The sequence below is a fragment of the Oncorhynchus mykiss genome, chromosome 17 (genome assembly GCF_013265735.2).
Source record: "Oncorhynchus mykiss isolate Arlee chromosome 17, USDA_OmykA_1.1, whole genome shotgun sequence".
Taxonomy (NCBI): Eukaryota; Metazoa; Chordata; class Actinopteri; order Salmoniformes; family Salmonidae; genus Oncorhynchus; species Oncorhynchus mykiss.
In genome coordinates, this window is record NC_048581.1 from 16,651,662 (window position 1) to 16,679,029 (window position 27,368).

The 27,368-nt window shown below is 41.2% G+C and overlaps 1 protein-coding gene and 1 long non-coding RNA gene across 7 annotated transcripts in view; one reads left to right on the plus strand and one right to left on the minus strand.

Moving 5' to 3' along the window:
* LOC110508387 (zinc finger protein 501-like) overlaps positions 1–22,904 on the minus strand; it is a 109,615-nt gene extending 86,711 nt beyond the window's left edge. The window contains exons 1-3 of one of the 6 annotated variants that reach the window (XM_036949121.1): positions 6,760–7,032; positions 5,699–5,821; positions 1,353–3,987 (exon numbers count right to left, since the gene is read on the minus strand). In XM_036949121.1, the coding sequence (XP_036805016.1) occupies positions 2,294–3,987; positions 5,699–5,816 (1,812 nt within the window). In that variant the 5' untranslated portion in view covers positions 5,817–5,821; positions 6,760–7,032 and the 3' untranslated portion in view covers positions 1,353–2,293. Of the gene's footprint in view, positions 1–1,352; positions 3,988–5,698; positions 5,865–6,759; positions 7,033–14,217; positions 16,939–18,592; positions 18,759–22,059 lie in introns of those variants that run through there. The other 5 variants (XM_036949119.1, XM_036949122.1, XM_036949120.1 and 2 more) reach the window with 5 other exon arrangements.
* Positions 7,096–8,883, plus strand: LOC110514959. Its single transcript, XR_005036856.1, has 3 exons — positions 7,096–7,263; positions 8,191–8,250; positions 8,413–8,883. It is a non-coding gene; the product is annotated as an uncharacterized LOC110514959 (long non-coding RNA).
* Positions 22,905–27,368: the final 4,464 nt, after the last annotated feature.

Below are 27,368 nucleotides of genomic sequence, written 5' to 3' on the forward strand. Positions count from 1 at the left end.
TCGGAGGCGGCAGAAGGCGGCAGTCAGTGGCTCTGGATGAAGAGGAAAGACCCCAGCTGGGCCCCGAAGTGAGAGGGCCAGGAGGTATGCGGTCAACAATGCTTGACTAAGGGAGGAGGACGCCCCTGCCATGCATAGTCCCGTGGGATGTTGGCTATCAACAACAAGGCAACTCCTATGACTAATTGGGAATGGGACGAAAGCGTAGGATTGATCACCCTGTCGCTGGCCGCCTTTGGGGAGGGTGTATAGTGTAAAAGGCCGAAACACCCTAGGAACCAAAGGTACACTACTGACGATGCGCTCCCCAAATTTCACCAGGCTCACTGTTCATTAACTCTTGGAAGTGCTTGCACAAAGGATAGTAACATCTCATCCTGTGTTCTTGGAATCTTTATATGAAAACCACTGATTTAGAAGGTTAACATCACATGACATCTTTTCACAAATAGTTTCATGTTTAATCACATACGTTTCTCAATATATATATATATATGTAAACCTGACAGCTGGGAAATGTACACATTAAGAGATATAGTTGTGTGTCAAACTACTTCGACAGGATTGTTCTTTAAATGTCCACGGGCAATTCCCACATTCTCAAAAATAGAAATGGTTTAGCTCTCCCATTTTGGGGATTAAAAAGAAGCTCTTTGCTCTGGTAGACTCTCTCCCTCAATACTGCATGGGAGTTTCTACCAGGTATTTATGACAGTTGTAAAACCTGACGTGGGAGAGAGAGAGAAGGGGGGAGCCACAATCTACACCCAAAAGGCCACATCGTGACAGTGAGAGGAGATCCTCATGGCCGTTTACGGCACAGGAGTATCTGTCTGTATCCTCACTGCTGACTGGATCTAGGTAGATATTTTGGTATTTGGGTTGGTGAGACGTTGTCAGAAGACAGGTGGTGCTACAGGTCAGTGTTCTCTTCTTTTCCTCTGTGGAGGAAGACACCTTCACCTGCAGCTCTGAATGATTCTAATGAATTATTATAATTTGATATTATATATTACCTGTAGATATTACCAGTAGATATTATATATTACCTGTAGATATTATATATTACCTATATATATTATATATTACCTGTAGATATGATATATTACCTGTATATATTATATATTACCTGTAGATATTATATATTACCTGTATATATTATATATTACCTGTAGATATTATATATTATCTGTGACAGTAAGCTGTTCCAGGGCACAGATACTCTGATGGGTGTAAGTCACATTGAAAGAGTTCTGACCCAAAACACCTAAAACAGTAGGAGGCCCATTCATTTATTCAATTAGTTTCTTCTATAATTATTACACTGAACAATAGAAACACAACATGCAACAATTTGTTAGATTTTACTGAGTTACAGTTCATATAAACAAATCAGTAAACTGTTCTAAATGAATTAGACCCTAATCAATGGATTTCACATGACTGGGATTACAGATATGCATCTGTTGGTCATAGATCCCTTAAAAAAAGGTAGTCAGTATCAGTGCCAGTCAGTGCCTCAGTATCAGTCAGTGCCTCATGCAGCGCGACACATCTCCTTCACATAATTTGTTTTTGTATTGAATACGTGTCATGGAAATTACCACCAAAGCCTCAAAGTCAAACTGAAATGAATCATTCTTTATTATCAGCAAGCTGGAGAGATTCCAACAAACTTGATGCACCATAGTACACGTCGGTCAGGAGCTCTTTCGGGGCAGTCCCGTTAGTTCTCTTATACACTGCTAACACAGACAAGTTATATTTGCATGATTTACATTGTTCATCATTAACGTTTGGATCCTGCATGTGACTGGAACCGTCTCCTATCTTAACTTATAGAACATATTCTGGGCATTCTGCCAAAGGGTCTGAGGGGGTCATGACCGTCTCCTATCTTAACTTATAGAACATATTCTGGACATTCTGCCAAAAGGTCTGAGGGGGTCATGACCTTGTCCCCCATCACCTACAGGAACCAATGTTTGTATGAGACATGATCTACAATTCAAGGCTCTCTCTTCAGACAACATTTCCATCACACATGAATGTGCACCTACCATTTTTTAAACATTATTCTACATGTTTTAATGGATAGTAGGAGTTAATGAAATAGATACAGCTCTGAACACCCCACGACACACACAGGACTACTACTTCAAGACGCTTGAGAAATATGGATCCAGAGCTGCATATCATGCTACACAGGTTACCATGGTAATCAGACTTAGTAAACTGTTAGCGAATGGGAGATGGATGACTCTTCACAAGATGTTTTCTATTGAAACTGTATTTAGGGATCTGGAACCGGTGCCAGAGAGAAGGGAGATGAAAGACATGTTTGTACTTCCTGGTGTTTTATCAGTGACCCTGAATGAGCAAACCACTTTCCACAAAGACAGGAATAAGATTTCTCTCCAGTGTGTATTCGCTGGTGTCTAGTCAGCTCTACTGATTGAATGAAGCTCTTCCCACACTGATCACAGCTATAAGGCTTCTCTCCTGTGTGTATGCGTTGGTGTGTGGTCAGGTGTCCTGACTGATTGAAGCTCTTCCCACACTGATCACAGCTATATGGCTTCTCTCCTGTGTGTAGGCGTTGGTGTGTAGTCAGGTCTCCGGATTGATTGAAGCTCTTCCCACACTGATGACAGCTATAAGGCTTCTCTCCTGTGTGTATGCGTTTGTGTGTAGTCAGCGATCCTGAATGATTGAAGCTTTTCCCACACTGATCACAGCTATAAGGCTTCTCTCCTGTGTGTATGCGTTGGTGTTCAGTCAGGGATCCTGAATGATTGAAGCTTTTCCCACACTGATCACAGCTATAAGGCTTCTCTCCTGTGTGTATGCGTTGGTGTATAATCAGGGATCCTGAATGATTGAAGCTCTTCCCACACTGATCACAGCTATAAGGCTTCTCTCCTGTGTGTATGCGTTGGTGTGTCGTCAGGGTGGAATCTCGAGCAAAGCTCTTCCCACACTGATCACAGCTATAAGGCTTATCTCCTCTGTGTGTTCGCTGGTGTGTAGTCAGAGTGAAATCTCGAGCAAAGCTCTTCCCACACTGATCACAGCTATAAGGCTTCTCTCCTGTGTGTATGCGTTGGTGTAAAGTCAGGTGTCCTGACTGATTGAAGCTCTTCCCACACTGATCACAGCTGTAAGGCTTCTCTCCTGTGTGTAGGCGTTTGTGTGTAGTCAGGTCTCCTGATCGAATGAAGCTCTTCCCACACTGATCACAGCTATAAGGCTTCTCTCCTGTGTGTATGCGTTGGTGTGTAGTCAGTTGTCCTGAATTATTGAAGCTCTTCCCACACTGATCACAGCGATAAGGCTTCTCTCCTGTGTGTATGCGTTGGTGTCTAGTCAGGTCTCCTGATCGACTGAAGCCCTTCCCACACTGATCACAGCTATAAGGCTTCTCTCCTGTGTGTATGCGTTCGTGTATAGTCAGGTGTCCTGATTTATTAAAGCTCTTCCCACACTGATCACAGGTATAAGACTTCTCTCCTGTGTGTATACATTGGTGTCTAGTCAGGTCTCCTGATCGACTAAAGCACTTCCCACACTGATCACAGCGATAAGGTTTCTCTCTTGAGTGTACGTGTTTGTGTGTTGTCTGGGCTCCTGATTGATTGAGGTATTTCCCACAATCAAAGCAGGGGTACGGTATCTCACCTGTATGAATTTTCTGATGAGAATTTAAGGTTTTAGAATCAGCTAAACTCTTCCCACACTGAGAGCAGTGGTACAGTTTCTCACCGGTGTGAATCCGCTCATGAATGATCAATTCCTTCTGTTTAGCAAAACTCTTCCCACAGTCAAAGCAGCAGTGGTGAGGTTTCTTCCCTATACCTCTCTGCTGGTGTTTCTTGAGGTCTTCTGATCTGGAGGGACTCTGCTCTTTCTCGTCAGCATCATGACGTTGTCGAGGTGCCCCAGATGATAAGCCCCTCCCACTGAGAGAGCAACGATGAGGGATGTCCCCTGTGAAACAAAGACATTAAATCATTAAGTTCTGCAAATATGGGTCCATAAACAGATCGGTATTTCCATTAAATGAATGCCTTTTGCTTCCTTCTGATATTTTTCCAGTAATAATTGTGCACCAATATTCCATTTTAAATCTCTGTTATATGAAATAAAGTGCCATTTAATACAGAACACATCAAATCAAATGTATTTATATAGCCCTTCGTACATCAGCTGATATCTTAAAGTGCTGTACAGAAACCCAGCCTAAAACTCCAAACAGCAAGCAATGCAGGTGTAGAAGCACATGGATGGAGTATTTAATTAATTTGATTTTTTACATGAATAAACACTTGCTAAAGTGACACAATTCAGCATTTTGACAGGTCCCTCCGTCAAAACTTCTAGAAAGATTTTAACCCACCTAATACAATAATTACTCGTAGGTTTACCATCATTGAGTACGGTTACAAGCGCATAATAATATGACTATTGTGAAGTCAATTAGTATAGGAGTTTGATTTAAACATTGACAAGCTTGGAAAGTAGAACAATTTCCCTCATAAACCTGTTTATATGGACACGGCTGAAATCAGGCTAGACTTTGATAAATGCAAAAAATAGGCGATCAAAATAAACTTTCTACAACAGCGAACATGTTATTTTAAGCATATTTGATTGAGTTCAGATAAATAAAGCAGCATACTTTCAGTTTTTCCTGAACTCACTGCACTCGAGCAAAACATGTTAGCTGGCGCTGCTTGTGTTAGCACATACACAGATTAAATACACCTCTATAACTCTGATTAAAGTGTTTACATGTCCTAATCATTCTAAAGAATTCTCAGAGAACCAGGTGTTTTTAAAGGTGTATCCTTACTTCGGTTATGACCTTACACCAATTAAGATCAGCAGAGTAAGATGTTTACATGACTAATGACATAATCAGTTTAATAGGAAATGATTAGTGTGCATGTAAAGCACTAGTTATTTGGTTACTTTGACAGTCATTCCTGAACATGATTTATTTCATGTGATTAGTGATTAATTTACGTCTGTCCCTCATTTTAAGGTCAACCCTGTTACATGAACTGAACTCTCCTTTTAATATGGTTAAACTATTCTTTAAAAAAAATTGGGGGAGAATTATAGATAAATATATTTTTTTTTTTGCATAAGAAACATTGAACATCTAATAGTCAAATCACAGAGTAAAAGCAGGTGAGCTGGTTCTACTCTTTATCAATTTACTGCTGTTTTGTGGTGGGAAACTGAGCATCTCAACCCTTCTATCCAGACACAGACATGAGAGATGTTTTAACAATAACTTTTTATGTGAAGACTGCATTCAATTACTACTTCCTGTTGCACAATACTAGCTTCCATTCCCCCTGTCACAAGCAGATTCATGGCTGATTTAAAGGACTATTTTAGCCATGAAATCTGGTGGTTTTGTTGTTTTCAGTCGTCCCCTGTTAAGTGAACCCGGTTACTTTATTTGGCACTTACTATAGTATTTATTTCTATGTAACCTCTTGAGATGAGAAACTTGTTTTTTATTTAGTTGAGCACTTGCTCTTTATGACAGAATGTTAAAATTATGTGAAATCAAACGTTGTTCTTTTTTTACCAAGTTACACTTCTTAAAATCGACCAGATATTTTAATCAATATATGCTTAAATCAATAATTTGTTACTGAAGCAGACTGTAGTCTCATCCACACACCATGGTTCTTACGTAATGAAATCACATCTCCATGTTCCTCTTCTCCTCTCTCAGTTCCGCTCTGCCCCGGTGTTTTTCTGCAGTCGACCAGACCCAGCAGTAATGTACAGGGAGACATTTGACCTGGGGACTCCAGAGGGGTGAAGGGGGACGGGCTAGCTTTGTCCTGTTGGCCACAATAAGTATTCTACATTGATTAACATTAAACCAAATATTTTATTAATTTATTCCAAACCTCTGATTTTGGGTGCATCCCTAGGATATCTCATTTTTCCTCAAATGCTGAATCGTTCACTACTTCCCACTCATCGAAGAGCATTGACTGATGGAGGAATGGGCTAGTTTCCACCATATATCTCATACCAGTCATTTCCTTTCAAACAGCGATGAAGAGGTGAAGCGAGAGGGATAACTGGGCCCAAAATCTGTCTTCTGTTTTATTTGATCGAATATAAAATTCGTAACGATTAGGTTGTTAAGAGTGTATTGATAAAAATAGGACACTTTATATGGTAGTAGTGACTTGTCACTAGTTACCGCAAACAAAGCCATAAACCACGCCCATTTCTACCATTGTCCTTATTAACATGTGCTTTTAACCCTAACCTTAACAACACTTCTAGCGTTATGCCTAATCCTACATAAATTTAAATGCTAAATAGAAGTTAGACTCTGTGGCAACACGCATGTCTGCCCTCTCGTTGGCTATAATGGTCCCACCTGATCTTGCCTTTTTCCGATTTCCTTCCATTTTTAAAGACATTTATTTTCTTTGTTTGAGCGGCCACTTGAGTATCTGGTCAAATAATGGATAATGTGTTTGAAATCAGCGAAGGATTGTGAACACTTTGAGAGGAAGGAGAGATAATTAGGTCAGTCACAGATTCCTAAACATGATATAGTAGTAGTAGGCTACTTTGTTGAAGAAAAAAATCCCAACAAGTTTTTCCGTCGTGTTTTTTTGTCCAGCCGTTTAAACCCAACACATGAATGTGGAGGATCCAAGATGATGAAAATTAGGCCTAGACCTTTTGTACAACACAGCAGGTATATAGACTTACCCGATCCATTGTGGAAGCTATTGTTTATTTGTATGGCATGACATGTTGTAGGGTACAGTTGAACTACTTTGTTGTAGTGTTCAGATAATGACTAGGGAGTTGCTGAGAAAAAAATCCGATTCTCAAGGCTGCGACTGATGCGCCCCTAGACCAGAGCAATCGAACATCTATTTAAATATCAAAACTTAAATAAGTTAGAACAAATAAACGTCTCATGTAGCCTAATATTACTTCAGAAAGTTCCTGGATAACATTTGACGTGATCTATAAAAGTGAAGAAAACGTTCAACACCCCCTTTCCCTTAGGATCCTGTTGTCTGATATCGTCTACTTTCACCTGACAGCCACTTGGAACACATGCGCAAAGAGGGAGTATCTCAACAGGCTTCTCTCTCGCGAGGGAGTATCTGGTTCTCGAACAACATTGTCCTTGTCCGCCAATTAGTTCATATTAGTGGGAATCTATTTACACGGAGAGGAATTATGGAAAGATACAACGTTGAGGTAATTGTTCAAATATAAGTATGAATAATTAAAATGTCCTTATACTAAGCAAACCAGACGGCACAATTTTCTTGTTTTTTCAAATGTACGGATAGCCGGATAGTCAGACAGCATTTACAAACAAATAAGTTCTGTTTATTGAGTCTGCCAGAGCAGAGTCAGTAGGGATGACCAGGGATGTTCTCTTGATAAGTGTGCGCATTGAACTATTTTCGGTCCTGCTAAGAATTCAAAATGTAATTAGGACTTTTGGGCTTTAGGGAAAATTACATTATTTTCTTGTGGGATGTAGTGAAGTGAAAGTTGTCAAATATATACATAGTAAAGTACAGATACACCCAAAAACTACTAAAGTAGTACTTTAAAGTATTTTTACTTAAGTACTTTACACCCCTGCGTAAGTCTTTCTTCTAAACTAAACTACAGCCAAATGTACTGTATTTATAACTAACTCCCTTCTGTCTATGTATATAACTTGTATACAATAAATAAACAATAAAGATGTCATTTCAAAATAACAAACAAAGCTATATTGTAGCTATAAAGCAAACGTTAGCTAGCTAATGACAAGCTCATCTCTGCTGCCTGAATGCTTTCACGTTTCTCTCGTCTGGGTTTCTTGCTGGTAGCGATCACATGGACAAGCAGTAGCCTACTGCAGTAGTAAGACTGCACAAATTACCAACATTTTATTTTTCAACTGCACAAATAGAGAACAGTCAGCCCTCGAATGCTAGCTAACGAACGGTCTGTGTGCTGACTACAGGTTTAACTAACGTTAGTTGATTGTAACATTGACACTGTCTGTGTGCTGACTACAGGTTTAACTAACGTTAGTTGATTGTAACATTGACACTGTCTGAGTGGTGACTACAGGTTTAACTAACGTTAGTTGATTGTAACATTGACACTGTGTGCTGACTACAGGTTTGGACGTCACTCTACAGATGAACCCTCTATCCTGACACCTGTGGAGCAGTGCTGCAGGTATAACATGGTACATGATTAAAAATTAAGACATAAGTTGTGTTATCATGAATATATATACTCACCTAGAGGAGAGAACATGATAAATGAAAAATGTAATTTATTCCTCTTCTTTCTCAACTTTCACTTCATTTCTCTCTCGCTCTCTTTCTCCTTCTCTAGGATCCGTCACTCTACCCTCCTGTGTCTGTCTGCGTCTCCTCTCCCTGCCCCAGTACAGTCTGTGATGTCATGAGGGACTCTCTTTTTCATGATCCTCTATTCCCGTGGCCCCTCTCCACCCTGGACCGTCGCCGAGCGACCGTGCTCAGAACCTTTGAGCCGTTGCCAGGATCAACAGTGGAGCCTCCATGGACCAGGCGAAGATTATGCCACTCATTATAGGACCTTGGTTACACCTGTGACACATGCAGGGTAGTCTCTTAGAAAACAGGATTTCAAAATGGGTTCTTCAGCTGTCCCCATAGGAGAACTCTTTTGGGTTCCAGTTGTGTTAAGGTAGGGATGGTATACAGAACATAGCTCTATTTGGTAAAAGACCAAGTCCATATTATGGCAAGAACAGCTCAAATAAGCAAAGAGAAATGACAGTCCATCATTACTTTAAGACATGAAGGTCAGTCAATCCGGAAAATGTCAAGAACTATGAAAGTTTCTGCAGGTGCAGTCGCAAAAACTATCAAGCGCTGTGATGAAACTGGCTCACATCAGGACCCCCACAGGAAAGGAAGACCCAGAGTTACCTTTGCTGCAGAGGGTAAGTTCATTCGAGTTAACTGCACCTCAGATGGCCGCCCAAATACATGCTTTGGAGAGTTCAACTAACAGACAAATCTTAACGTAAACTGTTCAGAGGAGACTGCGTGAATCAGGCCTTCATGGTCGAATTGCTACAAAGAAACCACTACTAAAGGACACCAATAAGAAGAGGAGACTTGCTTGGGCCAAGAAACACGAGCAATGGACATTAGACCGTTGGAAATTTGTCCTTTGGTCTGAGGAGTCCACATTTGAGATGTTTGGTTCCAACCGCCGTGTCTTTGTGAGACACAGTTGGTGAACAGATGATCTCCCCATGTGTGCTTCCCAACATGAAGCATGGAGGAGGAGGTGTGGGGGTGCTTTCCTGGCGACACTGTCGGTAATTCATTTAGAATTCAAGGTACACTTAACCAGCATGGCTACCACAGCATTCTGCAGCGATACGCCATGCCATCTGGTTTGTGCTTAGTGGGACTATCATTTGTTTTTCAACAGGACAATGACCCAACACACCTCCAGGTTGTATCAGGGCTATTTGACCAATAAGAAGAGTGATGGAGTGCTGCATCAGATGACCGGGCCTCTACAATCATCCAACCTCAACCTAATTGAGATGGTTTGGGATGAGCTGGACCGCAGAGTGAAGGAAAATCAGCCAACAAGTGCTCAGCATATATAGGAATCCTTCAAAACTGTTGGCATTCTCTCAACCAGCTTCATGAGGAATGAATCACTCTGTCATTCCTCATGAAGCTGGTTGAGAGAATGCCAAGAGTGTGCAAAGCAGTCTTTAAGGCAAAGGGTGGCTACTTTGAAGAATCAAAAATATACTTTGATTTGTTTAACACGTTTTTGCTCACTACATGATTCCATGTGTTATTTCATAGTTATGTGTTCACTACTATTCCACAATGTAGAAAATAGTACAAAATAAAGAAAAACCTTTGAATGACCGTCTCCTAATGGACCGTCTCCTAATGTTGATTCAGCTGCGGGATCGGGGCACCACCAACACAGAGCTTGCTCAGGAATGGCAGCAGGCAGGTGTGAGTACAGTGAGGCAAAGACTTTTGGAGGATGGCCTGGTTTCAAGAAGGGCTGCAAAGAAGCCATTTCTCTCCAGGAAAAACATCAGGGACAGACTGATATTCTGCAAAAGGTACAGGGATTGGACTGCTGAGGACTGGGGTAAAGTCATTTTCTCTGATGAATCCCCTTTCCGATTGTTTGGGGCATCTGGAAAAAAGCTTGTACGGAGAAGACAAGGTGAGCGCTACCATCAGTCCTGTGTCATGCCAACAGTAAAGCATCCTGAGATCATTCATGTGTGGGGTTGCTTCTCAGCCAAGGGAGTGGGCTCACTCACAATTTTGCCTAAGAACACAGCCATGAATAAAGAATGTTACCAACACATCCTCCGAGAGCAACTTCTCGGTGACGAACAATGCCTTTTCCAGCATGATGGAGCACCTTGTCATGAGGCAAAAGTGATAACTAAGTGGCTCGGGGAACAAAACATCGATATTTTGGTTCCATGGCCAGGAAACTCCCCAGACCTTAATCCCATTGAGAACTTGTGGTCAATCCTCAAGAGGCGGATGGACAAACAAAAACCCACAAATTCTGACAAACTCCAAGCATTGATTATGCAAGAATGGGCTGTCATCAGTCAGGATGTGGCCCAGAAGTTAATTGACAGCATGCCAGGGCGGATTACAGAGGTCCTGAAAAAGAAGGGTCAACACTGCAAATATTGGCACTGCATCAACCTCATGTAATTGTAAACATAAGCCTTTGACACTTATGAAATGCTTGTAATTATACTTCAGTGTTCCATAGTAACATCTGACAAAAATATCTAAAGACACTGAAGCAGCAAACTTTGTGGAAATTAATATTTGTGTCATTCTCAAAACGTTTGGCCACGACTGTAGATGGTTAATATTATGTAGATTACACGTCATACTGCAACTAAGCACGGGAGGGGCGGGTGGTCACTTATTGGAGCAAATGTGTAGCTCCTGTAAGACATGTTTCTCCATCAATTGTTTCAAACTTATTTCATTGTTGTTTTGGAACTCAGGCGCACAATATGTCCTGGTCTCTTCTACGTAATTCAACTAAACATAATTCAACTCAACATAACAAAATAGATTACACCACACTACAGATCTCTATTTTACATTTGGATTTACATGCAAGCTTTCATTCTGCAGAACAAATCACCAATAAAAAGTAGAACGGTAGAGTATAAGTTATTATCAAGTGTACTTACAGAGTGAAGAGAGAGCGAGAGTTTTGATAGAATACCTTATTGGATGTGTGAAACAAAGTCTGAGGTCTGTGGTTGACACCATCCAGATGTACAGAGGCTAAAATGGTAATGAAGAGCTGTCTTCCTGTCATGTCTTCTCCTGACAACCAACATGTCAGTAAAGGGCTTTTCAGCAAATCTATTAACTTCTTATGGAGCACTTATTATACAAGAGGCCTATGTTCTTTCTAGAAGCCAGGGGTTTAAGTCAGTCAAGCTATTCTACAAGAAGGAGCGTTGTAAAATATCCCTATTAAAATCCTACAATATAATTGGACCACAGTGCTCTCTACTGGCATCTCAACACAACAGCCGTCAAGCTGACTCAAACCATAGAGGTAGGTAGAGGGAGCACTTGGACCAAAGCCTATTTTAGCATGGATAGCAGCATTGAGGGTTTTCACCATTTTGAAGTAGTCGACTAGGTGGGACTTGATATGAGTTCAGGAAGGATAAAAAAAAGTATATCCAGGTCAACATGAAGGGTCTGCTAATTAATTATACTCCTGAGCAAACATTCCATGACTGCAGGTGGCAGGAAATCACCAACCTTGACTTTGCACCTGTTCAGACGATACAGACTCCAACACAGATGACGGCAGTGTGCACCTTTTTAATTTATTTTAAAAACTGCCAATACACACATAGAAGAACCCAACCTATTTCTGGGTTTGAGTCATTTGGACGGTGGAATATAGAGGCACTTCCTGGTTTCTGTGGTGAATACTGATGTTGTGAACATCATCCTGATCATCTGTGTCTGCTGTCTGTGCTGCAGAAGGGGTCATGGCCATGCCTGAGCCGTTGACATAAATTGGACTAGCGTCTCGCTGATGGGGAAAGAAGACCGATAACATTACGGTTGAAAAATACAGTAACGCCATAGTCATTGGCATAGAAAGATGCCTGAGCAGAGCGCACACTTCCGTTTTTCAGCACACTTCACACATTCCGTTTCACACATACCGTTGTCAGTCAGCTGATTTCAACAGACTCACAAGTCCATTCTCTGCTGTGTCTCTTCTGTCAGAGGTGGATTTGGAGGCCTTCTCCCTGTTTTTGCGAATGATGGAAAGAATAAATAAATGAACAGATGATTGGATGAATGAATTAATAAATTAAAATCAAGTTTAATATTGAGATCAATGATTATAAAACAGAATATGAAAAGGGGTTAATTCCTCTCACTCACCTGAACCACATGAAGCCAGAGAGCCAGAGGATGAGAATCAGAACATACACTATAATTCCTACAGCTGCTTCCTTCAAAGACGATTGTTCCCCCACAGACAACACAGGAAAGTGGAGATTATTGTAGCCTTCTACTGTACAGGAGTTCCTGCCTGTATCCTCACTGCTGACTGGGGTCGAGGGTCAAACGTACCACCACAGCGACCATGTCATTTTTTTTAAAAGCATATTTAAGTTTGGAGAAAAAAGTTTGTATGTGAAAACAATTTCTAAACTGTATACTTTTAGTTTTTCCTGAACTCAGTCAAAATAAGTTAGCTGGCGCTGCTTGTGTTAGCACATACACAGATTAAATACACCTCTATAACTCTGATTAAAGTGTTTACATGTCCTAATCAGTCTAAAGAATTCTCAGAAAACCAGGTGTTTTTAAAGGCGTATCCTTACTTCGGTTATGACCTTACACCAATTAAGATCAGCAGAGTAAGATGTTTACATGACTAATGCCATACTTGGCCTACTGCCATAACTAGTTTAATATGAAATGATTAGTGTGCATGTAAAGCCCTAGTTATTTGGTTACCAGTGGTGTGAAGTACTGAAGTTAAAATACATAAAGCACTACATATGTCGTTTTTTTGTGTATATGTACTTTACTATTCATATTTTTGACAACTTTTACTTCACTACATTGCTAAAGAATATAATGTACTTTTTACTCCATACATTTTCCTGACACCCAAAAGTACTCATTACATTTTGAATGCTTAGCAGGACAGAAAAATTATCCAATTCACATATTTATCAAGAGAACATGCCTGGTCATCCCTACTTCCTCTGATCTGGTGGACTGACTAAACACAAATGCTTTGTTTGTAAATGATGTCTGAGTGTTGGATTGAGCCCCTGGCTATCTGTAAATAAAAAAAATAAGAAAATGGTACTGTCTGCTTTGCCTAATATAAGGAATTTAAAATGAGTCTAAACCTCGGATTTGGGTGCATCCCTCGAATATCTCTTGTTCCTTTAATGTTCACTCGTTCAAAACGACCCGCAAATCTAAGAGCATTGGCTGGTGGAGGCATGCGCTAGTTTCCACCATATTTCATATACCAGTCATTTCCTATCAAACAGTGCAGAAGAGGAGAAGCAAGAGGGATAACTGGGCCCAAAATCTGGCTTCTGGCTTATTTGATCAATATACATTTCGTAACAAGTTGGTTGTTAGGAGTGTATTGGTAAAAGTAGGACACGTGACATCCCGACAACTTTTGAGGGTTGCTATACAGAAGACAGTCCTATTTGGTAAAATACCAAGTCTATATTATGGCAAGAACAGCTCAAATAAGCAAAGAGAAACAACAGTCCATCATCATTTAAGACATGAAGGTCATTCAATCCGGAAAGTGCAATCACAAAAACCCTTGAGCGCTATGGTGAAACTGGCACTCATGAGGACCGCCACAGGAAAGAAAGACCCAGAGTTACCTCTGCTGCAGAGGACAAATTCATTAGAGTTACCAGACTCAGAAATCGGTAATTAACTGCACCTCAGACTGCAGCCCAAATAAATGCTTCAGAGTTCAAGTAACAGACACATCTCAACATCAACTGTTCAGAGGAGACTGTGTGAATCAGGCCTCCATGGTCGAATTGCAGCCAAGAAACCACTACTAAAGGACACAAATAAGAATTTGAGACTTGCTTGGGCCAAGAAACACGAGCAATGGACATTAGACCGGTGGAAATCTGTTCTTTGGTCTGATGAGTCCAGATTGAGTCAGGCACAGGGTGGCTACCTAGAAGATTTTAACATATATTTTGCTTACTACATGATTCCATATGTGTTATTTCATAGTTTTGATGTCTTCACTATTATCCTACAATGTAGAAAACAGTAAAATAAAGAAAAACCCTGTAATGATTAAGGACAAACCTTTGGCTGGTACTGTACAATAAGGAAAGTTGAAAGACATACCCATTAAAATCATTGAAAACAAATGCAACAACATCATTTGACCACACTAATAGTATTTTAGACCACACTTCCTTATGCCTCATAAGTGACAGTAAAACCTGATGAAGGGTTTTAAAAAGAAATGTTAACATCTTTAGGACCAACACAAATTATACAAGAGGCATATGCTCCTTATAAAAAAAATGAATTATTATAGATTTTAAAAGTCTATAATTAATGTGATAAGCAGACGTTGATCAGATAATGGATTTAATTATTAATCTTTTGAATACATGAATACACACAGAGTATTGTTGAAACATTATTCTACATTATACAGTTATTTAATGGATAACAGGAGTTGATGAAATAATATACAGCTCTGAACCCCCCCACCCCACCACACACACCACTCCTACTCCAAGACGCTTGATACATATGGATCCAGAGCTGCATATTATCTACACATGTTACCATGGTAATAAGACTTTACAAGATGTTTTCTAATGAAACTGTATTTAGAGATCTGGAACCGGTGCCGGAGAGGAGGGAGATAAAATAAAACATGTTTGTGATTTCTGGTGTTTTTTCAGTGACCCTGAATGAGCAAAGCTCTTTCCACATAGACAGGAGTAAGGTTTCTCTCCAGTGTGTGTGACCTGGTGTGTAGTCAGGCTGGAATCTTGAGCAAAACTCTTCCCACACTGATCACAGCTATAAGGTCTCTCTCCAGTGTGTATTCGTTGGTGTATAGTTAGGGATCCTGATTGATTGAAGCTCTTCCCACACTGATCACAGCTATAAGGCTTCTCTCCTGTGTGTATGCGTTGGTGTGCAGTCAGGGTGGAATCTTGAGCAAAACTCTTCCCACACTGATCACAGCTATAAGGTCTCTCTCCAGTGTGTATTCGTTGGTGTATAGTTAGGTATCCTGATTGATTGAAGCTCTTCCCACACTGATCACAGCTATAAGGCTTCTCTCCTGTGTGTATGCGTTGGTGTTTAGTCAGGACTCCTGATTGATTGAAGCTCTTCCCACACTGATCACAGCTATAAGGCTTCTCTCCTGTGTGTGTGCGCTGGTGTGCAGTCAGGTGTCCTGAGTTACTGAAGCTCTTCCCACAATGATAACAGCTATAAGGCTTCTCTCCTGTGTGTATGCGTTGGTGTGTAGTCAGGTCTCCTGATTGATTGAAGCTCTTCCCACACTGATCACAGCTATAAGGCTTCTCTCCTGTGTGTATGCGTTGGTGTGTAACCAGGGATCCTGAATGATTGAAGCTCTTCCCACACTGATCACAGCTATAAGGCTTCTCTCCTGTGTGTATGCGTTGGTGTTTAGTCAGGTCTCCTAATTGATTGAAGCTCTTCCCACACTGATCACAGCTATAAGGCTTCTCTCCTGTGTGTTTGCACTGGTGTTCAGTCAGGTGTCCTGACTTCCTGAAGCTCTTCCCACACTGAATACAGCTATAAGGCTTCTCTCCTGTATGTAAGCGTTGGTGTGAAGTCAGATTTCCTGAATGATTGAAGCTCTTCCCACACTGATCACAGCTATAAGGCTTCTCTCCTGTGTGTATGTATTGATGTGTAATCAGGGATCCTGAATGATTGAAGCTCTTCCCACACTGATCACAGCTATAAGGCTTCTCTCCTGTGTGTATGCGTTTGTGTGTAGTCAGAGTTCCGGACAGTGCAAAGCTCTTCCCACACTCTTCACAGCTATAAGGCTTCTCTCCTGTGTGTATGCGTTTGTGACTAGTCAGGTGTCCTGAGTTCTTGAAGCTCTTCCCACACTGATCACAGCTATAAGGCTTCTCTCCTGTGTGTATGCGTTGGTGTGTTGTCAGATCGCCTGATTGATTGAAGCTCTTTCCACACTGATCACAGCTGTAAGGCTTCTCTCTTGTGTGTATGCGTTTGTGTCTAGTCAGGTGTCCTGAGTTCCTGAAGCTCTTCCCACACTGATCACAGCTGTAAGGCTTCTCTCCTGTGTGTATGCGTTTGTGTCTAGTCAGGTGTCCTGAGTTCCTGAAGCTCTTCCCACACTGATCACAGCTGTAAGGCTTCTCTCCTGTGTGTATGCGTTGGTGTGTTGTCAGGGCCCTTGATTGACTGAAGGTCATCCCACAATCAAAGCAGGGGTAAGGCCTCTCCCCTGTATGAATTATCTGAGATTTTAAGGTTTTAGATGCAGCTAAACTCTTCCCGCACTGAGAGCAGTGGTACGGTTTCTCTCCAGTGTTACGCCGCTGGTAAATGATCAATTCCTTCTGTTTAGCTAAACTCTTCCCCCAGTCAAAGCAGCAGTGGTGAGGTTTCTTCCCTATACCTCTATGCCGGTGTTTATTGAAACGTCCTGATCTGGAGAGACTCTTCTCTGTCTTGTCAGCATCACGATGTTGTCGAGGCTCCCCAGATGACAAGCCTCTCCCGCTGAGAGAGCAACGGTTAGGGCTGTCCCCTGTGAAAGAAAGATATTGAATAGCATGGACATCTGAAATCAGGCTACCTGATGGGACTTTGATAAATGCTGAAAATTGGCAATCAAAATAAATGTACTACCACAGTGACCATATTATCTTTTAGAAGCATATTTGATTCCGATTTCAGACATTAAGTTTGTATGTGAAAACTATTTCTAAGATGTTTACTTTCAGTTTTCCCTGAACTCACTGCACTCGAGCAAAAGGAGGACGCTTGCGCTGCTTGTGCTAGAACATATGCAGTCTAAAAATGCCTCTATGAATCTGATGAAGGCCTTTACGTGGCCTAATACATTTTAAAAATAGCTCAGAAAACCAGGTGTTTTTAACAGCGTCACTTCGATTGTCAACTTAAGCAGGAGGAGCGAGGAATTTGGGGCCGATGAAGTGGAGTGAGAAGAAACAGTCCTACTTGACACATATACTTCCACGCCCACCAAGGTTCTAGCATCAGGCAAGGCCATGACAACACCAATGAGAGGAACCAATTAAGTTCCTGCCGAGCAACAGAAATGTATTGGCTGTTTAGATGTGCGAGGGAGTTGACTCCGCCTAGTAGGAAGGTATAAATACATGTGCTTGTGTAATCATGTCTTTGCAGCTGTATGACCCAGTGGGTGAAGAATCTTGGATTGAGCCTTTCCAAGTTCTGAGTTTTTACTCTGTTTGTTCAGAACCTAACACATGTAAACATACTCATTGTAAAGCGCTAGTTATTTTGTTGCCTTGACAAAGTCATTTCTGAAGGTTATTATGGATGTGATTAGTAATTCATTTACGTCTGTCCCCCATTTTAAGGTCAACCCTGTTACATGAACTGAACTCTTGTTTTAATATGGTGAAACTATTCTTTAAAAACATAGGTTTTCAAAAGAAACATTGAACATCTAATAGTCAAATCACAGAGTAAAAGCAGGTGAGCTGGTTCTACTGTTTATCAATTTACTGCTGTTTTGTGGTGGAGAACTGAGCATCTCAACCCCTCTATCCAGACACAGACATGATAGAGATGTTTTAACAATATTTTTTTATGTGAAGACTGCATTCAATTACTACTTCCTGTTGCACAATACTAGATCCATTCCCCCCGTCACAAGCAGATTCATGGCTGATTTAAAGGACCGTTTTACCCATGTAATCTGGTGGTTCTGTTTTCAGTTGTCCCCTGTTACGGTCAACCCGGTTACTTTATTTGGCGCATTGGCACTTAGTGTAGTCATATTTTTATTCAATGTCTTGTTTTTTTATGAAGTTGAACATGTGCTCATTATTACAGAATGGTAAAATTGGGTGAATTTTTTACACATTTAAAAATGGGTGGAATGACCCAGATATTTTCATATATAATTTATCAATTAATGACTAAAGTGCATAAAGATGGCAGGATTCTGATATGACGTCACTGTTTTAGCACTATCCACTGAGTTCTGAAACTACGGTCCGCGACATTGAACAATGTTCCAATAAATCTACAATCACCGCCATCTTGAAGCTAAAATTGGGATCATGTTAAATGTGCTAATGACCATATCAACAAAACAGTAAAGGAGAGCAATGTAGAATACAGTGAACTCAGCAAAAGGAGTAACTCCGCTATTGTTTCAGAAGCAGACTGTAGTCTAATCTACACACCATGGTTCTTACTTAATGAAATCAACTCTCCATCTTCCTTCTCTTCTTCTTCTCCTCTTTGCCCCGGTGTTGTCCTGCAGTCAACCAGACCCAGCAGTAAAGCGGTCCCGGGAGACGTTTGACCTGGCGACTTCGGGAGGGTGGAGGGGAATGGGCTATATTTGTCCTGTTGGACACAATAAATATTAAACAGTATCATTAAACCAAATATTGTATTAATTTAGTCCACACCTCTAATTTGGGTGTATCCCTAGAATAACTCATTTTCCTAAAATGTTCAATCGTTCACTACTTCCCACTAATCTAATAGTATTGGGTTGGTGGAGGCATGGGCTAGTTTCCACCAGATTTATTATACCAGTCATTACCTTTCAAAACGACTTGTATTTTTTTCCCATATAAGGAAGAGTGGGTTAACTGCCTGTTTAGGGGCAGAACGACAGAGTTGTACCTTGTCAAGTCGGGGATTTGAACTTGCAACCTTCCGGTTGCTAGTCCAACACTAGCCACTAGGCTACCCTGTCGCCCCAATATACAGATGGATCAAAAGACCCAAGGACAGGTCAGACTGGACCAGCCTTTGTTGAACAGGAAAGTGGCTGTCAGGAGACGTATTACAGACCACCTGGCTGTGTACATGGCAGAGCTGATGGCCGTACTGCAGTGGGCGGAAGAAGTCAAACCAGACAGTGTAGTTATATGTTCTGACTCATGTGCTGCGTTGATGAGTCTGCAATCATTTAGCTCACATAGCAGACAAGGAGCACTACATGAGGGAATTCAAATTCATGCCCGGGTGAGACAGATACAGTGGGGAGAACAAGTATTTGATAACCTGCAAAATCGGCAGTGTTTCCTACTTACAAAGCATGTAGAGGTCTGTCATTTTATCATAGGTACACTTCAACTGTGAGAGACGGAATCTAAAACAAAAATCCAGAAAATCACATTGTATGATTTATAAGTAATTAATTTGCATTTTATTGCATGACATAAGTATTTGATACATCAGAAAAGCATAACGTAATATTTGGTACAGAAACCTTTGTTTGCAATTATAGAGATCATACGTTTCCTCTTGACCAGGTTTGCACACACTGCAGCAGGGATTTTGGCCCACTCCTCCATACAGACCTTCTTCAGATCCTTCAGGTTTCGGGGCTGTTGCTGGGCAATACAGACTTTCAGCTCCCTCAAAAGATGTTCTATTGGGTTCAGGTCTGGAGACTGGCTAGGCCACTCCAGGACCTTGAGATGCTTCTTACGGAGCCACTCCTTAGTTGCCCTGGCTGTGTGTTTTGGGTCGTTGTCATGCTGGAAGACCCAGCCACGACCCATTGAATGCTCTTACAGAGGGAAGGAGGTTGTTGGCCAAGATCTTGCAATACATGGCCCCATCCATACGGTGCAGTCGTCCTGTCCCCTTTGCAGAAAAGCATCCCCAAAGAATGATGTTTCCACCTCCATGCTTCACGGTTGGGATGGTGTTCTTGGAGTTGTACTCATCCTTCTTCTTCCTCCAAACACAGCGAGTGGAGTTTAGACCAAAAAGCTTCTATTTTTGTCTCATCAGACCACATGACCTTCTCCCATTCCTCCTCTGGATCATCCAGATGGTCATTGGCAAACTTCAGACAGGCCTGGACATGCGCTGGCTTGAGCAGGGGGACCTTGCGTGCGCTGCAGGATGTTAATCCATGACGGCGTAGTGTGTTACTAATGGTTTTCTTTGAGACTGTGGTCCCAGCTCTCTTCAGGTCATTGACCAGGTCCTACCGTGTAGTTCTGGGCTGATCCCTCACCTTCCTCATGATGCCCCACGCGGGGAGATCTTGCATGGAGCCCCAGAACGAGGGTGATTGACCGTCATCTTGAACTTCTTCCATTTTCTAATAATTGCGCCAACAATTGTTGCCTTCTCACCAAGCTGCTTGCCTATTGTCCTGTAGCCCATTCCAGCCTTGTGCAGGACTACAATTGTATCCCTGATGTCCTTACACCCTCTCTGGTCTTGGCCACTGTGGAGAGGTTGGAGTCTGTTTGATTGAGTGTGTGGACAGGTGTCTTTTATACAGGTAACAAGTTCAAACAGGTGCAGTTAATACAGGTAATAAGTGGAGAACAGGAGGGCTTCTTAAAGAAAAACTAACAGGTCTGTGAGAGCTGGAATTCTTACTGGTTGGTAGGTGATCAAATACTTATGTCATGCAATAAAATGCTAATTAACTACTTAAAAATCATACAATGTGATTTTCTGGATTTTTGTTTTAGATTCCGTCTCTCACAGTTGAAGTGTACCTATGATAAAACAATTACAGACCTCTACATGCTTTGTAAGTAGGAAAACATGCAAAATTGGCAGTATATCAAATACTTGTTCTCCCCACTATAGGTGTCCATATAAGCTTTGCTTGGGTCCCGGCCCATGTGGGGGTGGAAGGGAATGAGGAAGTAGATGTGCTAGCTAAACAGGCCCTTAGGAGACAGGAAGTGGAGGTGCCAATGAGCAAAGCAGAGGCTAAGGGAATGATATGGGCAGTGGTGGTGCAGAGATGGCAGGAGCAGTGGAACAGGGACAATAAGGGAAGGCATCGATTCATTAATGACATTTTAGTCATTTTGCAGAAACTCTTATCTAGAGCGACTTACAGGAGCAATTAGGGTTAAGTTGCTCAAAGACACATTGACAGATTTTTCACCTAGTCGGCTCAGGTTACTGGCCCAACGCTCTAAACCACTAGGCGACCTGCCACCCCTATTCCAGGTACAGAGTAAAGTAGGGGAGGATGGTAGTAATGGACAGAAGAGAGGAGGCTTTCCTTACAAGGCTGAGTAGGACACAGCCAGCTGAATAAGTGATTAAATGTGATGGGAAATCATTAAACAGGAAGATGTGATTACTGCCAGGAAACAGAGACAGTGGAGAATGTACTGATACAGTGTGGGCAGTATGATAGGGAAACAGAGACAGTGGAGAATGTACTGATACAGTGTGGGCAGTATGATAGAGAGAGACTGATCCAGGAGAACGGGGTACAGGAATTGAGTTTGATACGTGTACTGAGTAGAACATTGTTAGATACAGTTGCAAATATTTATCTTTAAGAGAAACGGGGAAGGCATATAGGATTTAGTACCTTGATCCCTGTCACTGGCCCACACTCCAATACAGTAGGTGGCGTAATGCACCATAACGTTGAGTGTCAACAGCCAATAAACCCCACAGGAGATGATGTATTTTCAGTATCTGGTCATATAATGGATAATCTGACTTTCAAATCAGTGATGAACAAGTGCACACTTTGGGAGGAAGGATAAATAATTAAGTAATAAACACAGATTCCTACGCATGATACATTAGTAGGTTACTTTTCTGAAGGATGTGGAGGATCAAAGATGATGAAAACTAGGCCTAGACATTTATAAAACACAGCAGACCTGTACTGTTAAAAGGAAACCAGACTTACCTGATCCATTGAGGAAGCTATTTCTCCTTTATCAGACAACTTGTTATATAAATGATATCCTGAATTGCAAAAAATAAATAAAAAATGTCAACAGTAGTATAGTTACTTTGTTTAAGTGTTCACAAGAGGTCTGCTGGAAGGCGTGATTTCCTTCAGCAGTAAGGGGCAATATCGTGTATATTCATACCTCTCTACATAAAACCCATTGGGTGACTGGTTGAGTTATCTTAAATGCTTGACGTTACTGAGGCATAAACGAAACAAAACATGGCTGACAATTTATCTTACTTCGGATCTGAAACCTAATAGTAAACATCAACTTCAATGACAATTAACATAACGTTAAAACACGAATCTTACATTCCTGCGCCACAATAACATTGTCGCCGAGGATGGCTAACTAACGTTAGTGTTTGATTCAGATCAACCGTTTTGTCATAAAAACAGCCTAGCTAGGTAGCGAAATGCTAACTAGACTCGGGAGACTGTGGGTTTGATATTATTCCACCATGGACAACAACAACAACTGGCTACTAGTTCGTTTTATGACAAATGTTCAACTCAGCTCGTTTATCCACTGACCATCGCATTTGAAAGAACAACAGGCTGGCTAGTTAGTATTCTGGCTCACACTGGCCATGCTGGGTCACAAGGTTGCCAAACGAATCGTCACTCAATCCCTTCTCATAGTGAGGGAATGAATCGAGAAACCTGCATATTTTCCTCCGCAGTAAATAATGTCCCGATTCCAAATCTATACGATATTACAGAGAACAAGTAAATTATCTCACATGCCGAAAACGATTTGCAATGACCAGATTCGATGTATTCTTCTTCAGTGGGCTTTAATGGTGGGTGGCATCCAATATCTTGCATTACTGCCCCCAACTGGACTTTAGTATAAATCCATTATACTTCAGGGACAGGCAGAAATGTACGCAATTACTGTATTTCTCGGTGGAAAATGGACGAGTGTCATGCTCTTCAATTTCAGTCTGGGGAGGGATTGGTATTTTTTTTTATTTAGTCCAGGGGAGAGTCATGTAATGACAGTATTTGTCACCATTTTGGAACTTACGTATTGAATTACCATTCAACTTCGGGGTATCTCTATCTCTCTCTCTCTTTTGTTGACATTGAGTGAGAAGTGCAAATAGTTAAAGTAGATAAAGGGAAAATAAAGAAATATAGGTGTTATTTACAATGGTGTTTGTTCTTCACTGGTTGCCCTATTCTTGTGGCAACAGGTAACAAATCTTGCCACTGTGATTGCACACCGTGGTATTTTACCCAATAGATATGGCAGTTTATCAAAATTTGATTTGTTTTCGAATTCGTTGCGGGTATCGGCCTAATTCTGCTCGGCAGGCATTATTTGGTGTTTTACGTTGTACACAGGATATTTTTGCAAGGGGTTCTAGAACAGATCCTAATTGGTATGTCAAAATGTGTGTTCCTTTTGATGGCATAGAAAGCCCTTTTTGCCTTGTCTCTCAGATCGTTCACAGATTTGTGGAAGTTACCTGTGGCGCTGATGTTTAGGCCGAGGTATGTATAGTTTTTTGTGTGCTCTAGGGCAATGGTATCTAGATGGAAGTTATATTAGTGGTCCTGGCAACTGTACCTTTTTTGGAACACCATTATTTTTGTCTTACTGAGATTTACTTTCAGGGTCCAGGTCTGACAGAATCTGTGCAGAAGATCTAGATGCTGCTGTAGTTCCTCCTTGGTTGGTGTCAGAAGCACCAGATCATCAGCAAACAGTAGACATTTGACTTTAGATTTTAGTAGGGTGAGGCCGGGTGTTGCAGACTGTTCTAGTGCCCTCGCCAATTTGTTGACGTATATGTTGAAGAGGGTGGGGATTAAGCTGCATCCCTGTCTCACCCCCTGACCCTGTGGAAAGAAATGTGTGTTTTTAGCCAATGTTAACTGCACACTTGTTTTTTGTGTACATTGATTTTATAATGTTGTATGTTTTTCCCCCAACACCAATTTCCATCAATTTGTATAGCAGACCCTGATGCCAAATTGAGTCTAAAGCTTTTTTGAAATCAACAAAGCATGAGAAGACATTGCCTTTGTTTGGTTTGTTTGTTTGTTAATTGGGGTGTGGAGGGTGAATACGTGTTCTGTTGTACGGTAATTTGGTAAAAAGCCAATTTGACATTTGCTCAGTACATTGTTTTCGCTAAGGAAATGTACGGTTGTTTCCCAAGGTTGCTGTTGAAGCATATCCCCCCGGTAGTTATTGGGGTCAAATTTGTCTACAATTTTGTAGATTGGGGTGATTAGTCCTTAGTTCCAAATATTGGGGAAGATGACAGAGCTGAGGATGATGTTAAAGAGTTTCAGTATAGCCAATTGGAATTTGTGGTCTGTATATTTTATCATTTAATTTAGGATACCATCAACCCCACAGTTCTTGGGGTTGATGGAGGGTTGAGGGTTTGTATTTTCTCCTGTAGTTCATTCAATGTAATTGGAGAATCCAGTGGGTTCTGGTAGTCTTAAATAGTCGATTCTAAGATTTGTATTTGATCATGTTTTGCTGTTTGTTCTTAGGGATAGCCCCCTTTTTTTCAAATTTTGCCTAAAATGACATACCAAATCGAACTGCCTGTAGCTAAAGCCCTGAAGCAAGGAAATGCATATTCCTGGTATCATTTGAAAGGAAACACTTTGAAGTTTGTGGAAATGTGAATTGAATGTAGGAGAATATAACAAGATCACCGCCTGGTATCACCGCCTGGTATGGCAACTGCTCGGCATCTAGCCATAAGGCGATACAGAGGGTAATGCGTATGGCCCAGTATATCACTGGGGCCAAGCTTCATGCCATCCAGGACCTATATAATAGGCAGTGTCAGAGAAAAGCCCATAAAATTGTCAGAGACTCCAGTCACCCAAGTCATAGACTGTTTTCTCTGCTACCACACGGCAAGCGGTACCAGAGCGGTACCAGAGCGGTACCAGAGCAGTACCAGAGCGGTACCAGAGATGGTGTTAAGGACCAAAAGGCTCCTTAATAGCTTCTACCCCCAAGCCATAAGACTGTTGAACAATTAATCAAATGCCCACTGGACTATTTACATTGACAACCCTCTCCCCTCCATTTGTTTTGTACTTGCTGTTTATTATCTATGCATAGTCACTTCACCCCTACCTACGTACATGTACAAATGAGGTGCAATAGTCATACTAAATGCCACAGACTATGAAAAGGAAATTCCAAGACAACTTAGTGATGATGAATTTGACAAAATAATCCCAAAGGACCCTACTAATCAATTCAAGTCTCTGATCCATGATCAATTGTAAAAATTGTTTAATGAAGGGGAAATTACAAAGACAGAATATGAGTATATGAAAGTTGACTGCCCAACCACACTTGCCATATACGCTCTACAGAGAATTCACAAGAGCATGACACTACCTATACCAGGCAGGCCTATTGTGAGCCATAATGGATCTCTGACAGAGAATATCTCTACCTTTGTAGACCATTTTGTGAAACCCTGGGCGATCTCCCTCCCCACGTATACTAGGAACTATTGATTTTATCAATGTTTTTTAAATCTGTGAACCATATACCTGAAAATTCTATTCTGTGTACTTTTGATGTTACCAGCCTGTATACTAACATCCCCCATCAAGTTCTTCCTCAATGAACGTCCCCCTAAAGCTCTTCCCAGCACCAATCAATCGTATGGTGGACTTGGGTGAACTGGTACCTCCAACTGTTTTCTCTTCAGAGGAGACTTCTTTCTCCAGACCAAAGGGACAGCGATGGGGAGCACTATGGCTCCTAATTATACTAACCTGTATCTAGGTATGTTTGAAAAACAGGTGGTGCTGAATCCAGACCTTAACCCTTTTCTCTCCAATATTCTCCTAATTCTGAGATATTTGGATGACATTTTTGTGATCTATACAGGCACCCAGGAATAACTTTTGGAATTCCATGCTTACCTAAACTCTATGAATGAACACCTTCACTTCAGCATTAACTATGACCTATTGCAAATCAGTCTTCTTGGTGTGATGGTTATTAAGGACAAAACCTCCCTCTCTGCAGATCTCTATAGGAAACCTACGGACAGAAATACCCTCCTTAGAGGTGACAGCTTTCATCCACGTCCACTTATTAAAAATCTCACTATCAGTCAATTCAGTCGTATCAGAAGAATATGCAGCTCTGATGCTGCTTATCTGCAACAGACCACGGACCTCACACAAAGATTTAAGGAAAGGGGGTACAAAGACAATTGGGTAAAACATGCCAATGATCGTTTTGAAGGTCAAACACAGTTGGAAAGCCTGAAACCAAAAGGAAAAGAAAAAGCAGAACATGTCCCATCATGCTTTACCCACTACTCACCAATGGGGAAGGCATTTAAGGACATTATCAGGAAGCACTGGTACATTATTGATACTGACCCACAATTGAAACCCATTTTAAATATCCCCCACGTATGGTTTTTAAAAGACCCCCAAGCGTGAGAGATATTGTGGTTAAATCTGATTACCCACCAGAGAAAAGGGAAACGTTTTTGGACAAGGTTCCGGGGGGTAATTACAAATGTGGCTGATGTGCCCAATGCAGCTTCACATACAAATGCAACTCATTTACCCACCAACCGCACAGGACAAATATTTAAGATTAAGGGCCTGATTACTTGTATGTCCACCAGTGTTGTTTACATGTTGAAATGTCCTTGTGGTCTGTCTTACATAGAGAAAACCCATAGAAGCCTTAAGACACGGATCAGTGAGCACCGCAGCAACACACGGACAGATAAGACAACACATCAGCTTGTACAAAATGAGCAGCAACCAGGACTTCCTATTAGTTCTCTGTGATACATTGGAATAGAAATGGTCAAGATGTCACGCTGGGGAGGGGACACTGAGAGGAAACATCTTCAAAAGGAATCTTTCTGGATTCACAGGCTGAACACACTGTCTCCTCTTGGCCTTAACGAGGAGCTTGACTTGAAAACGTTTTTATAGTTTCAATAATTCTAATTCTTCTTGTGTTTAAAAAAAATCCTTATTGAATTTTGTATGTGTATGTATATTACTATAAATATTGATGACATTCTCTGTGCATTGAATGTTAATATTGTGAAACTGTTATACATTTTTTACCTCCTGTTTCAGGAAGTGATGTCACAGAGTGCTGCCCCTATATACAGGACCTTCCACCCCCACCTGGGTTATGGATGCCTGATGAAGACCTAAAGGTGGAAACGTTGTAAATAAATGTCACCTGGGAGCATGAGCAGCAGTGTTTTTACTTTCTGTTT